Raw genomic sequence first — 18,244 nt, 5'->3', positions numbered from 1 at the left:
CTCAGCCTCTGTGGGTCCCCCCTTGCTCCTCTTACCTTGAGGGACCAGGGATGAGTTTGACTAAAAGCCCCAACAGTCCAAATTTTTTGCCGTGTCAGAGCGAAGGATTCCCTAACCCAGTAAGAGGAAGAAATTTCATTACAATTCTTGACAGAATTCTGTTTTCAGCTCAAACCTGCTAGGATTAATGAAAATGCACAGTCCCCTGGTAGAAATTTTAGTACATGTCAAATCCCATTATTCCAAATGCCACTAATTCAAAGTCTCCTGGGTAAAGGGAGATTTCCAGTTCTCAGTTAATGACCTGCTAATTTCCAGTAATATTCCATTGAACAAAATCCAGTAAAATGAAAGACCAGTTCCTTCGGGTCAGTTGTAAAGGCAATGTTCTTCATGGATGCCACTCCTCTAAATTTTGACAGAGCCATTTAAGTTTATGTACTGACAGATTAAGAATGACCTGAGGCGACAGGTCTGTTTCCCAGCCTAGACCACCGCTTCCCAAACCTCTTAAAGAAATGGTGAGGGCAGTGGAAGAAGCTGCTCACAGCTGGCCTGGGCCACCTTGGCTATCAGGGGCCAAGGGATGGCAGTCTCAGCACCCCCTCAAGACACCCAGTCTTGGTGCTTGGGCTGGGAGCTTGCCTCGTGTTTTCAGTCTGAGGAATCTGATGTTCTGCTCTCCGTCTATGAGGTCAGAAGTCAGGGCAGCTGGGAAATATTAATGGAACCGGCTGCACTGGGAGAGGCAAGAACCCTGGGGTCTTCTCTTCAAATCATTTCATAGCAGACAGTTCAAAGTGAATAGCATCAAATCAAAGAACACAGACTTTGCGATTTCACTTTCTGATTTCTGTGAAAGATCTCCATGCTTTAAGAGTAGAAAGGTGGGGTAAATAATTACAAATTCACCAATAAATTAAGTTATTGCCTGTATTTCTGGTAGAAATGTCTTCTCTGAAGGGCAGATTGCCATTAACACTATTAAAATAGAGTTGGGGGGCAGGTGAAAATCTCCCATTTCCCTTTAATGTGTCAGGCCTGACCAGCACAAGGGGCATAGAGCCATGATTATCCACACAAGGCTCTGACTTGGGTCTGCCTAAGTGCAAACCCGTATCACAGTGAAACTCCCCTTTGATCTTCCACTTTCTCCAGCCACCGGCCGCGGTGAAGGCTCTGATAGATAAACTTTGATAGATAAATTCTTCAGGCAGCCCCCAAAGTGGAAAGCCTGGACCCCGTGACAAGGCGTTAGATGCTAAGAGGTAGAGAAGGAGCTGCGGGAGCGCGTGCCCTGGGCCAGTACCAGGCCCCGGGCAGGAGGCTGGCCTGTCACACACACCGACACCTCCCTGGGCCCCAGGTGCGTGAGAAACCGGCAGCCCGGCCCGCGTCTGCAGCTGAGCCTGAGAGGCTGCTCTCCCAGGGCTTCAGAGGGTCTCTCAGGCAGTGTAATCCCGCTAAATCCCACAACTGGTAAATTATTTACTGCCGTACACTCCAACTCTGCTCTGAGGCTTTAGTTAGCGGCGACTGATCCCCAAACTTGTCCGCTGGCATCAGGCCCACGGGGAGGGCTGCCACATGGAGCCGGCTGTGATGTGATGAAGTGAGGCAGGGAGGGAAGGGGTGCTTCCCCAGACTCCCCTCGTGTGCTGGGCAGGGCAGAAGCCGGATGTGCTTCCTTTCCTCTTTTTTGTTGGTCACGCTGCGTGGCATGCGGGATCTTAGTTCTCTGACCAGGGATTGAACCCGTGCCCCCTGCAGGGGAAGCATGGAGTCCTAACCACTGGACTGCCAGGGAAGTCCCAGATGTGCTTCCTTTCCTACCCTTTGCTGGAGGAGGAGGGCTTGCTCTGTGAAGCAAGGGGACTAAAATACCCTCCCTCACCTCTTCTGTGACTTGCTCCCCAGCATTAGGCAAAACTCACCAGGTCACTATCTATGAATGTTCTGCCTGTGTGGCTATTTTGGTGCTGCCTAATCACATGTTGTAATTTTATTCTGAACATTTAAAAAAAAAATCACAATAGCGGAGGCACAGGCCTGGGCTGGGACACCGCTCCACAGCTCATGTTCCAGGGACAAACAAACCCCACAGAGTGTATTAGGCACCCCGGCTTGAGGCTTGCTTGTTTTGACCACGACAGATGAGCAAACTGAGAAGGAAGCACGTCTGTTATTCCCAAATTCCCTTCTAACTGCCAAGCAGGGTGCTGATGGCTGAGGGCAGCATCAGACGGGCTGTGTGTAAGCGCCTTCTCGGTGCCCAGCTCTTCACTCACTCGCTCGGGAAACCGTCCCGACTCACCTGGTGGAGGCCTACGTGGTCGGGATTCCGAATGGCGTCCCGAGAGCGGCCGTCAAGACAGGTGTGGCTGCTGGGAAATCCAGCAGCGCTTCATAAGTGAGGCACGGGCTAGAGAAGCAAGTTCTGACATCCTGCCTTAGGTATTCCCCAGGGAGAAGTCCCATCTGGGAGGGGACGTGCCATGTAGCTGCGACACGGAGCTCACATCCTCTCTCAGCAGGCTCCAGGGGGTAGTAGAAAGTGGGGGCATCTGGGGAATGGGCAAGCCTGATGCCAACTCTGCAGGCTAAACAGTTTTTCCAAAAGATACTGCTTTCTGAAAACGGTTGTGGATTTCCTGCAGGAGCCTCGGCGGCATCTCTCTGCAGCCCAACATTTCCTCGCTGTCCCGGGGCAATGGGGCTGGGCAGGACAGCTGAAGACGTCCTGTCCTTTGATTTTTTAAGTGCCTCATAACGCTCCACTGTGTCCCCATGAGGGCCGAGCCGAGTCAGGAAGGCCCATCAAACCCATAAACATTTGGGGGAAATGTATTTTTCCTACCCTGGAACTTTCAATTGTTCAGTCTCCCCACATCCTGATTGTTTCCAGGCTTGGAGCCCTCCAGGGTGGGTGACGTGGGAAGACCCAGGTTCTTGTCCTGCCTGGAGGTTTGACCTGGGCAAGTCACTTAGCCTCATTCATGCCTAGGTTTGAAGATCAAATAAGATGACCAATGTGAAAGTACTTTGACAACCCAGAAGTGTTATTTAAATATATTTTTTACCGACCAGGTCATTTATGTTTATGTCTTACAAAGGAAGAAACTGAGGAAGTAGCATTTTGATTTCACTAAGCATGGCTTTCAAACTATTACATGATAATAGCTCTAACTTCAATCGGGCATTTACTGGCATTTGGCAGTTTTATACACCATTTCTGGGGATGGATTAAACGGCGACAAATCTATACTTTCCCAGGTGAGGGGACTTGGTTGGTCCCATTCTCCCCTTTCTTCCTGCCACACATCAAGGACCAGACGTTTTGAGACGACCCAGTGATTATGTGGGATACAGAGAGTTCTTGAACTCTTCTAGGAAAGGAAGCTAGTTGGCCCAACCTTAGTCTGAGAAGCACAGAAACGGACACACTGCTCCACATGTGCTGCTCTGAGTGGAGCTCCTAGGGGCCCACAGACTCCACGAGCCTACTGTAGTTTCCACAGACAGGCCAAGTGGTTCCCTCGCATGGACGAGTGTGTGTAAAACATGATGGCTATAGCAAAGTTCAAAGGTTTATGATTTTCTACCCTGGTTAATAACAGGAGCCGTGCTTGAAAGGGTGACACAAAGGCAGAATCATGGCTCCCCATGTAACTGATTTCTAGCATCAGGCACAGTTTTATACAGTGGAAAATGGGTAGAGGATGTGGGCTTCTCTGGGTCAGGAGAGAACGGGTTAGTCAGGATGGGAACAGCCACGTGCCAGCCGTTTCAGGTCTCCTCTGCTGAGTGCTTCCATCCAAGAAGAGCTTGGACAGAGAGAAGGAAGCTCTCCTGCCCAGAGCAGAGGGCACGTAAAGCCACGATTCTTAGCAGAAAGAGGTCCCTCAGTTCCCAAATGATGGCTTGAGGCCTCCAAGATAACCTCATTGACACTTCCTGTGGTTACAGCAACTGAACCCACTGGACTAAAACTAAAGCAGAAATGCTCCTGCCACTGCTCAGATGTCTCTCTTTGCTGGGACACTCTCTGCAACCAGGCAACTCTTATAGCTCCTTTGCTACCATAATATAATGAAGGTGCTGTTTACCAAACATGGACCCTATGCCTGGCACACAACCGAGCAGCATTACTTCCAATAACGGCAGAGTAATTTTCAGCCCCTTCTAATTTACAAAAGAGAAGCTCTGAGGTCACAGAGAAAGGACCTGGACACCCAAGCATGGGGTCCGCTGGCTCCCGAGGACCTTGGCCACCCCGCACCACCCCACCCTTCCCCAGAGCTGCTCCACCCCGGGTCCCCACTCCCACACATTATCACAGGACCATGTCCCACACCACTGCAGGTTAGGACTTAAACACTTTCTAGTAACTTAACCTGAAGTTGTAACATCTTACGACTTCCTCTCGGGGCCTCAGCTGGCCGTGCTGCGAGCGGTGGCGGTGGTGGGGGGTTATGTACAAAACTGCAGCCTGGAGAGAGGACAAATCCTTTCAAGCTCATCTTTTCTGACCTTTGCTCTCCCTGCTTTGGGCCACTTTGATCTCTGCAAGATGCACACTCCTTCAGATGCTCGGCAGGCAGGCTGCCAAGCAATACAGTTTTAAATTCCTTTGCAAACAAATAAACAAAAGATACCCTTGAAAATCCTGCTCTGTAAAATTTCAGCTCTGAAGCTTCCTTTTCATAGATTTTCCAAAGCAACTTATTTTTCAAACATTTGTAATATTTGGAAATACCCCTAGCAATCTTCATCTCTAGCTATACCATCTGGCTGCTTGACAAACGGCAATTACTCGGAGTCAGGCAGATCTGGCATTCTTAAAAAAAGGGAAAAGTGGGCTCCTCACTGAAGTTTACATGACATTTGCACATTGCTCAAGTGCTTCCCAAACAAAAGCAGGCGTTTGCAGTATCTGTGGCAGAGAGGCAGCAAGCGCTTCAGGAGGTTTGCCCGTTGCTCCCTTCAGCAAGCATGCAGCTGTGGGCTGCCGTCCTTGTGTTGACACCCCGCGCGCGGGGCCCTACGGAGTGAATGATGTCTTACGGAAGCCGCGAGGACGCAGGGAGGCATCTCCCACCAGAGGCGAGGGAAGGCGGGAACGCGACCGGCGGGGAGCGGGGAGCGGCCAGGTCCCAGTATGGCCCTGCGCAGCCGCACAAGGGCTCTGGAGAGGGTGCCGGTTCCAGAACCCCGCTGGCCAGGGTAGGAACCAGAATGCGTGCCTTGGCCTCTCTGAGCCTCAGCATCTCTGCAGAAAGATGGACTGTCCACAACCAGCCCGTGGAAAGTACTGGGCCCCGGGCCCTGGCGGCCCCTTACCGAGCAGGCTGATGCCCAGCCGGGACAGGCCCTGCCGGAGCCCCTCGCCTAGGCTCTCCGGGAGCTGCCGCCGCCACTCCTCCTGCCGGTTGTAATGCTCCTCATCCAGCGAGAGCCGGTCCATGTTCCGGGCCAGGCTCGTGGCCAGGTTGGTGATGGAGGTGAGGGTACCTGAGGGCACAAGAGCACGTGGGTTGGTCTCCTGGTCACATAGATGGTGGCCCCAAGGGGAGTGGTCCCTGGAGCACTGTGGGGGAGGGGAGAGGGAGGTGGAAGCACATCCGCCTTCTGGACTCGCCCATGGAGGGTGACGGTGGCTTCCCCTCGGTCAGTTTGAAGAAGCAGCCTTAAGACAATGAGGTGAAGATGAGCACTTGCTGACAAGGGTGATGGCACTCCTCACAGGGGGTAGAATTAGAATCTCCGTTACCAGAAAAATGCCCACGGCCTCATAGGAAGCTATCATGCACTTTCATTTGACTGTTAGGGCTTGGCTAAAATAGTTAGTTTTGAAGTCCTCACTGAGGCCCAGTTTTGAAAGTTGCAATTTGCCTGCTCTGATTTGAAAGGGTAAGGTTATGTTGCTGAATTTTAAACAGATCGCAAAGGAATGTTTCTACTTTAGCAATAAAATTTATTTCACCCTATTACTTTAGTCATAGAAGAGGAAGACACTAAACTTTTATCATTTGACAGTCAGGAAATAATTATTATGCCACAGAGAATATGTGTGATTTTGATATTCAGGGTGTTAGCTGAAAAAAAGTGAGGACATCAAAGGGAGTAAAGCATGTGAAAGCCACGATTCCGTCTGGTTTTCCCAAGAAAGGCTATTTCTGCATCTTGCTCAAGACAGTCATAATCCCCTCTAGCAAGTCTGCATAGACCCCAGTGAGCAAAACTGAAAGACATCAACGGACATATCCTGAAGCTAATGAACTAGTTCATCTGTTATTGGATGTCTAGTTTTCAGAAGAAATGGAAGATGTTGTTTTTGCAGCTGCGTCTTAACCAGTCATCTGAAAAGAAAAAATCCACGTACACACACACAGACAAACCAAACAGATTTTCCTAAGAGAAGGAGAGAACAAGTGTAAAAAACATTCAGTGAGTCACTATGCTAAAAATTACTGCCGGAGTGCAATCTAGCAAGTGTTGGTTGTCTTATTTTAAAATAAAAGCAACAGAACCACAAAGATTCAAGTGTCAAGAGTGAGAAATCCACCAGTGACTCATCTGTGAGTTCCTGCAGCTCGGCTCACAGGCCTCCCGGATGACCGGGGCCCCGGGGGAGTGGTCCCATGACTGTCCATGGAATTTGGTTTATTGCTCTTGTTGTTCTCTTGCCAGTCCCCCTCTATGGATCATGGGTTCTCATATTTCGAGCTCAAGTCTTGTTTGAGGCCTTCTAGAGACTTCTGTAACCTGCCCACTCATAACAGAGTTGCAGTACTGTTGACAGTAAAAAGCCTTTTATGGGAGAGGAGGCCTTTGCCCTGTTTCCCCTGCCTCCTGCTGAGAAGAAACGGGGACTCAGATGGCCCTTGTTAGTTCCCGAGTCACTGCCAACCTGACCAAAATATGGGCAAACAAACACACGGATGAAAGGAAAGCACGCTCTCCTTCTTGTGGGCGGCATTTTGGCTTCTGCGCCTGATGACCCGTCTGGGCCACAAGGTGGCACTGTTTACGTGGCGTGCTAGGGAAAAGCTGGCTCTTTCACCTCCCAATCGGCTTCCACGTCAAAATGTATCCATAGCCTTACAAAAGTTATGACAACTGTATCTACATTTAAAAAAATATGATGAGGCAACACAGTGTAGGATTTCTGATGTTTAGCAGAAGTCCTGAACACCTTTAATATTTCTGTATTTATCACATGGAATAACAGTTGAGCCAATCCTTGTTTTCCCATTGGGAGGTTTCAAATTCTGAAGTTTCTGAAACATTTTCACACACTACAGGCAAGCAGTGATCTGTTTAAAACATAAGACATTATATATGAGCTTTGTTACAGATCCAACACTTCACTGCCAGCTAACAAGCCAAACAAAGTTAGAGGCAAACTTAATTCACTGAAAACTTTTAACACGTTCTTTAAAAATAAAAAATAAGAGAGGGAAGGAATGAAAATACGGCCTCATTACAAGGAACCCGAATAGCTACCTTTGGAAATGTGCTTCACAAATGATGTCGTCCCTCTGGAAACTCCGCTCACAAAGGCTCCTGGGCCTCGGGTCAGCCCCTCGTACGGAAGCCTGAAGAAGTCGGCGATGCCATTCCCGATGCTTCGCACCAAACTTGCCGGGCTGCCAAGGATTTCCAGGGATCCAACCACCCAGCCTGTGAGGGACCAAAGGGAAGGGGTTACTGAAATCTTAAACACAGCATTTTCAACATATGGGACAAGTGACCCATTTTCCCTGCAATTCATTTTTCACACTAGAATGGAGAATGTAATAAGCTCCTTTGGAGCAAAATATGGGAAATAACTCATTCACTGTGAATTCATAAATGGCAAACTTTCATACTTTATAAATCAAAGTGATCCTTTTGGCGGCCTCACAAATAGCTTTAATATGACTTCCCTGCCCGAGCCTCCCGTATTCCTGCTAAAAGGGACCCGTGTGCAGGGGACGATGCTCCCGCCCCAGAGGAAAGGCAGTCCCTGGGGCTGCAGGTGTTCGCAGGCTGGGAAGTTATCCTTAAAACCTCCTTGGGCAGCGGAGGCACCAGGATGAGGAGGAGATGCCTGGTCAGGGGAGGAGGCCAGATGCTAAATGGGGTGTTGCAAAGGGGATGCACAGTTCTGACGGGGATGGAGGAAGTTATTTTTAATCTTTCCCAATCCTACCAAGCTGAGCGCTTCCCTTTGGAGTGGAGCTGGAGCCAGAGAAATGTTTCCCCTTCAAGCCCAGCTTCAGTTGTGTAAACTCTGGTGACAGGGACATGCTGATTAGGTTAGCGAGAGGGGCGTGTTCCCTGCGAATGTCCCAGGAGGGGAGCTTTGGATCTGGTTTCCTACTTGAGCTGGGGCTTGCCAGGAGCCGCCCGCTCAGCGGCGGCCTGACTGCCGAGCGCTCGGCCCCGTGGGAACGGGCTGTGGCGTGGAGGCTGGAGCAGCTCCCCTTCGCCTTCCTCCCCGGGTGGGGGGCTCGGGGCTCTCGCCCGGAGGACGGGAGGTGCAGGCAAGGGCCGGGGGCTCCGGAGAGGAGGACGCCCAACAGACAGCTTCCCCCGGGGACACCGTGGCCTCTCCAGCCCAGGGCTGCGAGCGCTTTAACGGGGAGGCCGCGGGGACAGGACCCGTGTGGGAGCCGATCCTGCCCCCCCGCCAGCAGGGTTTTGGAGGCCAGGCCTGTGACAGAGACCCCCAGTCAAGTCATCAGTCCCAGGGAAGGTGTGGGTGCAAGAGCCAAGCCAGAGCCCTGAAGGGTTCCCAGGCCCAGCCCTCGTAGAGAGGGACGTTCTTAAATCTTGAGCCCACCTCTCTTCTCTGGAACATTAGAAGACAACACTCGGGTTTAGGTTAAAAGAGGGAGTAACTTCCAGAAGATGAAGATCATAAATGGAAGCGCCTATGGGCGCCAGGCATTCAACTCCCTATGTTCTCACAGCAACTCCTCAAGTCCTAGTACCTGCCTCCGTGTAAATTCAGATTAGCCAAGGACTGAGCCTCTCCCTGGGTTCAGGGACTGTACCAGGTGCAGGGGACAGAGCCTGCTCCGATGCGGTGTCGCCCCGTCGCCACCATCTCAAAGGCAGGACAAGGAGGAAACTGCAGCTCAGAGGTTGAGTCAGTTCTCACAGTCTCCCCGCCGTCTAGACACGTGGGAGGGTTTCAAGCCAGGATTACCTGGCTCCAGAGCCCACCCTCCCTCTTCCTGGGAGCCCAGGCTGCGCTGAGTAGGCAGGGTACCGTGGAAGGCTGTGGAATAGTCTTCCTCAGAGGGCCTTCTCTGGAGGTGAAGAAACAACAAATTTCCTTTAGCTTGGCATAGTTGTAAGGTTCGCCTGGAGGCAGAAGATTGGACTAGAAACATCTTAATTCCCCTTCTCTCCTAAAGTTCCATGGAGAGATAAAGAAAGCTGCGTAGCCACTGCCAAGCAAAGACTACTCACTCTACAATGGGCCCACTCAGGCCAGGGCAGCGGGGCACAGGGTGTGTGGAAAGCACCCAGCCACACCTTCTAGCCCTCACCCCGGCTACGGGACGGTGAGGGAGACTCTCCTGGCTTAGGTTCACTGCTGATGGGAAGGCTATGTGTGGACCAGAGCTACTTCTCAGTGGCATCTGAGATGGCCAGAAAAGGACCAAAGCATCTGAGGGCATTCCTTCTTTAATTATTTCCCTCCGAAAGCACATGTATCTTTTTCTTACTTGTTTCGAGACTTTTGTTGAAAACAAGTGCCTGTCTGGCTTCCCACTGAACTGAGCCTTGGAGGTAGAGGGGGACCCCAGGAAATGACAGAGCCCACATTCTTTTCTTCAAATAGGGTCAGTTGTTACTCATTTCTAATTACTGTTAAAACCTCTACAAGTCCTTCCCTAGAAATGAGGTCAGGGTATTTCAGTCATCCCAATGAGGAACCTTTTTATCAAGTCCAATGGGTGAATACTGACCCATGTGAGATGCAGAGGCAACTTGTCCACTCCCAGGCCAGACCTTTCCTTTCCTCTACTAGAATGCCAGTACATTCTCTTTAAGATGCTTCTACCCAGGGGTAACCTCCTACCATCTTCCCATTTCCAACTCTTTCAAAAATCACTGCTTTCCTCCAGATAATCTTCAGATTCTCTGTAGGCCTTTTGTGACAGAATTCCCAGCAGGCCTAAACACTTGGCCCTCTATTTCAGAATTTCTTGTCTCAGCATATAATGAGATGGAGACAACAGCTTAGAGAACTTGTAGGTGGATTTTACAAAAAATCCAAACCGAATGTTCTTGTGAAAGCTCATGACAAACAAAGAGAGATCATTGTTAGCACATAGGCTGCAGGGACGTGGTTCCTTGGTGGTCACAGTTGGAGTCTCTCTGCCAGCTCATTACTCTGATGGGTGCTCCCCGCACCTCAGCCTACTGTGATGACCAGACGGACGGGAAGCTTATTCCTTCCCAGGCTCCAGAGCAGAGCTCAGTAACCTACAGGCATGCTTCTCAGGTTAAAAACAAAAACTGCCTGAAAGAGTAGGTTTTTAATATACCCGTCTATTAAATTTGAAATCGTAGCTGCTCATATTTAAATAATATCTTCGCAAGAGGGAAATATTTTCTTCATTGTTGTACAAGCTATCAAAACAACAGTTCCCGGGCAGGGACCTTCCCTGATCTTGCCCTTTTCAGTTGAGAGTTCTGGGTAGCGCTCTAACTCTATGAATTCTGTTATGGAGAAAATGTAATCTTACCAGTAGGGCAACTACGTGGGTCAGTCACTGCTACAACGTTACCTTATATGGGAACGCACCCACCAAGTACAACATTACCAAGGTCTCTCCTTTGATACTTTCAGAAAGGAAGACCTCCATGCTCTTTACCAGAAGGGGCTGCAAGACCCAATCTGGTTGTTTGGTGTCGGTTGCTTGAATGCATGGGAACGCGAGGAGCCAGATTATCAGACTGAAACCACTTTAGAGTGAACTTAGGTCAAGAAGGCGTGTTCTGAAGCCAATTACCATAGGGTATCAGGAGACAGCTTGGTCTCTAAAGCAAGCTTCAGTGCACAGTGCTCCCCATACAACATTTTGTACACATATTCAAAGCACCCCCTGCGGACTCCCTCCGCCCCGGGCTCAGGTCTGTGGAGAGGCTGAGATGCCTACAGCTGTCTCTTTGCCATCTGTCTAGACAGGCAGGGATGTGCTGGGTAGATAGAAGGCTCTTCATGCCTCTGGTGAGCACACAGATCCTCTGAATTCTCACCTGGAGCTATTCATGGACTGTAATGAAGAAAGCTAACAGCCCAGAACTGGATTTCTTTTAGGCCCAGGACCTGAGGGCCTGGGCTGGTTTTTCTGGCCGCACTAGTGCCCTAACATAGAGCCTTGTGCCTACAAGGAGCTGAAAAAGCGTTTGCTAAATGGGATTAAAATTCTGTTATATAACAGCAAATATAACAGCTACTACTGCTTGAGTGTTCATTAAGTGCCAACCAAAATTCAGGGTACTTTACATACTTTCACTTTTTCCTGTCAAAAATCTTAAAACCCATTTTATGGATGAGGAAACTGAGACAAGGGAGGCTCAATAACTTGCCCAAGGCCTCACAGCCAGCAGTGGCAGAGTCTGGATTCAAATCCATTACTATCTAACTGCAAAGGCTGTGCTCTTCACCTCCCACCAAGCTGCTTCCCTATGTCTTGAAGTCAGTAAGTCCACCCCAAAGCCTTTCCTTTCTGCTCACGCTCCAGCTCATCGTGGCCCCTGGGCTGTGTCCTCACCTGCTCTGAAGAGAGCCCCCGCAGCGTAGTGCATGGCCAGGGCGTGGACAAGCTGCCTGGCCGTGGTGAAGATGGGGCCTCTTTCAAACACTGAGAAGGAGAGCGGGGTGTGGTCGGAGGCTATGTACAGCTTGAGGGAAGCGTGGATGCTGACGAGGAGATTCACCGGCTGTATCACCAGCTTCCGTAACTTCACAGGATGCACCAAGGCCCTGGCGTGCTGCCTGACCTGCACGGGCAACACCTGTTTCCCACCTGCGAAGACCGTGGGGTGACCGGCCGGGTTGCTGCTAGGAAGGTAGGTCTCAAACAAAGTTTTGATGTAGTAGACAAATGTATCTTCCACATATAAGCGGGCAGGTTTCAATTCAAAACTGAACTCATTAATATCAGATAAGAAGCTCTTGCCCTCAGTTAAGGTGAGGCAAAGTTTGATAAAACAGTTTTTCTTGTATTCTTCCAAATCTTTGCTAGACGTAAGGAGACTCTGCATCTTGGAACACTGAATAGATTCTGTTTTCTCCCCCTGGCAGACCAAGACAGCGAAGTGGAAATTGGACTTGTTATATAGCTGGTTGTCCAACTGCAGGTCCCTACAGCAGACCTCCACACAGTAAAGGTGAAAGAGGGCGGTGGCCGTCTCTTCCCCAGGGGCGTGCCCAGCCACCGGGGCTATTTGGAGAAAAACGTTGTCCAGTGTGAGTCTCAGGAGCTCAGATGACACTCTGTGGCGGGTGAGGTCATCGAGCACCGCCAGGCTCAACTGAGTGATTGACATTTTAAATGTCATAAGCTTCTCCAGAGTTCTACAGGAGAAAGGGAAAAGAACATGAGCCTCCCCTGCTTTTCTTTTCCTCCCTCCCTTTCTTCCTTAATGTCTTAGTTTTTAATGATAGTGCCCTATTAAACACCTCCTGATGTCCCATCAGATTCTCACAAGAAACAAATAAGAACTCAACTTTCAGTACATCGTGTCTGGACAGAGCCGGTCATACTCCAACAGTATTGGGAAATGTTCCCAAAGGGACTATTACAAGTTCTTGTCGTGTTGCTGTATGTATCATGTTTCCCTTATCAACACCAGATTTTTTATTCTCAAATCCCTCTAGTTCTTTGTGCACTAATTCTCTGTCATGATCATCACAAAGCAGAAAGTCATAATAAAATAACCAAGATGCCTTACACTGGAAAAGTACAGCAAGCAGGAGAAAACTCACCGTGAACCCACACCACGACAGCCCAGCTACCAGCGTCTCAGGCCGTGTGCTCTGGTCCCCTCGCCACGTTTAGAGCTGAGCTGCCCATGCTCCCGTCTAGGCGGACCCCTCTAACGTGCACTAAACCACTGGGCTCTCACTCCCGTCAAGGTCATCTCTCCAGAAATTCACCCCTTTCCTATATCGTTTTTTCTTCACTACTAGCAGCTTATAAACATGCTCTTATTTCTCTTGTCTTAAAAAATCCCTCTTGTAACTCTATCTCCCCCTCTAGCTATTACTCATTTTCCTGATCCTCTTTACATAAAAACTCCAAAGCATATAAACACCTTGTCTGCTATTCCTCACTTTCCATTTTCTCTTAACCGTGCTCCAGGCAGGCCTTTGTCCCCACTAGTCTACCAAAGCAAGTCTCGTCAAGGCCCCCAAGGGACTTCCAGGTGGCTAAATCAAATGATGGGCATTGAGTTTGTGACTCATTCACCCTACAATGGCATTTGACGGGGTCAATAACTTCCTCCTTCTGGAAAAACTTTCTTTGCATGTCTGCTCTCAGCTCTTGTACGTCTGGTCACTCATCACCTATGGGATATCGTCCTCTTAAAGTTAAGGTGCCCAAGGTTGAGCCCTTGGTCCTCTTCTCTTCCCATCTCCACTCCCTCCCCTTGGATATCTTCATCCAGGCCTATGATTTGATGTGCATCTATATGCTGATGACTTCCAAAGTCACATATTCAGCCTAGAACTCCCTGTGAACTCTGACCTTGTATTTCTAACTGCCCATCCACAAAGTAGTGACTTACAGGTCTCAAAAGACATCTCGAGCGGTCACGTCTGTAGTCAAACTCTTGATCTCACCCCCAGTCCTACATGCAGTCGTTCTCATCTTAGTTCATGACAACCACATCCTACCAGCAGCTCAGACCAAAAATTTTGGTGTCCTCCTTGATGCCTCTATTTTCAACCCTTATCCAATGCCTCAGGGAAATCCCATTGGCTTTTCCTTAAAATACATCCCAAATCTGACCATTTCGTACCACTTCCCCTGACAGCGTAGCCTAAGCCATCACAACCTCTAGTGTGAATAACTGTGAATAGTCTCCTGACCAGTCTCCCTGCTTCCTCCTGTGCTTCTCTATAGTCTACTGCAAAAGCACAGGGAACTATATTCAATATTCTGTGACAAACCATAATGTAAAAGACTATGAAAAAGAATATAGATGTGTATAACTGAGTCACTTTGCTGTACAGAAGAAATTAACATTGTAACACTGTAACACTGTAAATCAACTATATTTCAGTGAACTTAAAAAAATAAAGCTGCCAATGGTCTTCTAAAAATTTAGGTCACATCATGTAACTTCTCTGCTCAAAACGCTCCAAGGACTTCCTGGTTTCACTCAGAATTAAAACGAAGCCCTACACGACGTGTCCCCTCCCTTCTAGCCCTTCCCAGGCACTAGTGCCTGCCTGTTCACCCTCTACACTTGGCCTGCACTGGCCTGTTCCCTGCTCCTCCAATACCCCAGGCACACTGCTTCCGACCTTTGAACTGGCTGTGCGCTTTGTCCGGAAAGCTCACCCCAGATGACCACATTACTACCCCCCTCGCTGCTTTCAAGTGGCTCAAATGTTAACTTCTCGGTGAGGCTTACCTACACCAAGTTTTCCAAACTACACTCGCTCTGTCCCTGTGCCCAGGTACTACTAGTCCGTCCCAGGCTCTGTTTTTATCCCTGCAGAATGCCATCTTTCTACTGAACCATAACATTTCCTTTTTTATTCTGTTTATTCTCTGTCCTCCCTTTCCCCACCTATGAGAATGTGATCTCCTCGGGAGCAGGGATTTTGGGCTTTTAGGTCACTGGTGTATCCTCATCCCTACAATAGCACCGGCATCCAGTAAGCACTTGAAAAATATTTGCTGAACAAATGAATTAAGGAAATACAAGCAAATACTTGCTCCTTTCCTATTTCTACCACTGAGTGTATGGATTGTTGCTACTGTCATCAACAATGCCCTACTAAATGCCCTAGATAAAACGTTCCTGAAATTGTCGTGTGGGCTTGAAATTTTGGGTTATGCAAGTCAAAATTTAGTCTCCAGTTCTGTTACACTATTAATTTTTTTTTTACAATCACTTCTGGGCAAAGGAAACAGTCTACCCAACCTGTCTGAAATATTATAAATTCAAATTAATGATAATTTGGCAAGGTCCAAATTAATGAGTTCTTAACCATATATGAAAAGCAAGGAAATTTTAAAAAGGAGCTTAAACAAATGTATAAAAGTTGATATTACTATTTCATATTTTAAATAAAAATTTAAAAAATTAAAAATTTTCTGATTATAAAGTACACTCTTCTTGTAGAAAATTAAAATACAGAAAGTTTTAAAATAATCACTTATAACCACACATCTATTAACAATTTTGATTCTTTTCTTTTCAGTGTTATTTCTAGGAATGTTTTCCTTGCGTATGTGTGAGAATGTGTGTGCATATATGTACTTGTATGTGCACATAACTAGGATATTTATATGTTCAATTTTATATTCTGTTTGCTTTATTTAAGAGTCATCATATGTATTTTTCTCTTCCACTAAAATCCTATAAGTCTCTTTTCTGTGGATATACCATTTATGGTACATTTATGTATCATCTATTCCTCTGCTGACGGGGTTTGTACGCTGAATATTTTGCCATTATAATTAGCAATGTGATAAAATCTCTCTGCATACCTTTTCCTACTTCTCTAATTATTGCTTATCTCAAGCTCTTAAAACTGTTAAAAGTGGAATTTCCAAGCCACAGGGATTTTAAAGCTCTTGATACATATTGCTAAAGTGCTTTCCAGAAAATAGTAACAATTTACACATTTACTAGGACTGTATAGGATGGAACATCATTGTTAATTCAGTAAGTAATATCTTATTTAAATTTGCATTTCTTTGATTACTTGTGTTTCCTCTTCCTAGAATTTTCTGTTCATGTCTTTTGCCCTTGTTTCATTTTTGGAAGGAGGGACTATCTTCATATTATTCCTACTGAATTATATGAGCTCCTTTAAATTAAGGATAATAACTCTGATTCATATTTGTAAAACCTGATGGCAACACTCAGGTCGAACGGGGGGAAATGTGGCTCTAAGAGGTGACTTTATTTTTGCTGTAGCTAAGTCTAATTACTAATTACTAGGTGGTCATGTGGATAGAGAAGTATTAATTTGTATTTCATGACAATGATAATGTATAATTCTAAGATGCATGTCTTAGTTTGTAAATCAGCTTGTTAAACTCACCACAGAAGAACTGGAAGGGGTACCCATGGAAGATGATATATTGCTTCTTATTATGGGTGTAATTTAATGCTAATAACCATACCCTTATGGATTATACAATAATTAACCAAAAGTTTTAATGTATATATTTGTATGACAAAGAATGGCAAATAGTAGGTTTACAACTTTATAATGGGAAACATACCCTGCTGATACTGAGACACTGATTAAGCCTACCTGTTGGTATTAGTTAAAATAGGTCCAGCTTTTCCTTCTGGGGCGACAGTGATGAAGATTGTGCCACACTGATGGACAGTGTCCACATACACACAGCCAAAGCCAGTCAGGAACACAACCTGCAAAAAGAATACTCAAAATCAGATTGAAAAGCAATAAGAAACACTATTGAAATGGCTTCAAATGTCCTTTTTAAAAAAATTTTTTATTGGAGTATAGTTGCTTTGCAACGTTGTGTTAGTTTCTACTGTACGGCAAAGTGAATCAGCTATATGTATACATATATCCCCTATTTTTTGGATTTCCTTCCCATTTAAGTCACCTCAGAGCACTGATTAGAGTTCCCTGTGCTATATATAGTACGTTCTCATTAGTTACCCATTTTATACATAGTATCAATAGTGTATATATGTCAATCCCCATCTCCCAATTCATCCCACCCCCCTCTTTCCCCCCTTGGTGTCCATATATTTGTTATCTATGTCTCTGTTTCTGCTTTGCCAATAAGATCATTTATACCATTTTTCTAGATTCCACATATATGCGTTAATATACGATATTTGTTTTTTTTCTTTCTGACTTACTTCACTCTGTATGACAGATTCTAGGTCCATCCACGTCTCTACAAATGACCCATTCTGAGGGTTGTCTTTTCATCTTGTTTATGGTTTCCTTTGCTGTGCAAAAGCTTTTAAGTTTCATTAGGTCCCATTTGCTTATTTTTGTTTTTATTTTCATTACTCTAGGAGGTGGGTCACAAAAGATCTTGCTGCGATTTATGTCAAAGAGTGTTCTGCCTATGTTTATGCAAGCCCTATCAAATTACCAATGGCATTTTTTCACAGAACCAGAACAAAAAATTTTACAATTTGTATGGAAACACAAAAGACCCCGAATAGCCAAAGCAATCTTGAGAAAGAAAAACGGAGCTGGAGGAATCAGGCTCCCTGACTTCAGACTATACTGCAAATCTACAGTAATCAAGTCAGTATGGTACTGGCACAAAAACAGAAATATAGATCAATGGAACAGGACAGAAAGCCCAGAGATAAACCCACGCACCTATGGTCACCTAATCTATGACAACGGAGGCAAGAATATACAATGGAGAAACGACAACCTCTTCAATAAGTGGTGCTGGGAAAACTGGACAGCTACATGTAAAAGAATGAAATTAGAACACTCCCTAAAACACCATACACAAAAATAAACTCAAAATGGATTAAAGACCTAAATGTAAGGCCAGACACTACAAAACTCTTAGAGGCTTCAAATGTCTTAAGTTCTGATTCAGTACCACAAACACTTCCTGGTTATATTTCTTTATATCCATGTGTACAGGCTATTCAACTGACTTGAAATGAAAAAAAAAAAGAATCAAATCCAGATTTTTCAATAGCCAGCTGTAAGGTTCATAGAAAAAAAAAAAAAGATGGATGACAGGGCATGAGTGTCTTCATTCTCTACTTCTCTGGAATTGACAAATAACTCTGTATGGGCTGGAGCCCAGCCACGGGCCAGCTTTATGTGTGCGTACGAATCTCTGTGGGAAAAAAAACCCCTAAAACACAGGAATTGAAATGCAATGTGCAAAAAACTTTCAGGCTCTTGCGTTTTGACTTACTACCATAATGATGCCCTTTTACGCTGGGGACACAAAAACATACCTGAAAACCCACCAACAAGACATGCTATAGTCCCCTCAAGGTCCCTCACATAACTTGTAACAAG

The 18,244-nt window shown here is 46.6% G+C and overlaps 1 protein-coding gene across 10 annotated transcripts in view; it reads right to left on the bottom strand.

Moving 5' to 3' along the window:
* VPS13B (vacuolar protein sorting 13 homolog B) overlaps positions 1–18,244 on the bottom strand; it is a 791,444-nt gene that overhangs the window by 9,748 nt on the left and 763,452 nt on the right. For all 10 annotated transcript variants that reach the window (XM_060116054.1, XM_060116052.1, XM_060116058.1 and 7 more), the window contains 4 exons: positions 16,514–16,632; positions 11,781–12,586; positions 7,507–7,683; positions 5,341–5,511 (listed from right to left, as the gene is read on the bottom strand). In XM_060116054.1, the coding sequence (XP_059972037.1) occupies positions 5,341–5,511; positions 7,507–7,683; positions 11,781–12,586; positions 16,514–16,632 (1,273 nt within the window). The remainder of the gene's footprint in view (positions 1–5,340; positions 5,512–7,506; positions 7,684–11,780; positions 12,587–16,513; positions 16,633–18,244) is intronic.

Source organism: Mesoplodon densirostris, chromosome 13, assembly GCF_025265405.1.
Source record: "Mesoplodon densirostris isolate mMesDen1 chromosome 13, mMesDen1 primary haplotype, whole genome shotgun sequence".
NCBI lineage: Eukaryota > Metazoa > Chordata > Mammalia > Artiodactyla > Ziphiidae > Mesoplodon > Mesoplodon densirostris.
The sequence above is the reverse complement of the archived record's forward strand: the minus strand, read 5'-3'. Positions and strand labels throughout refer to the sequence as shown.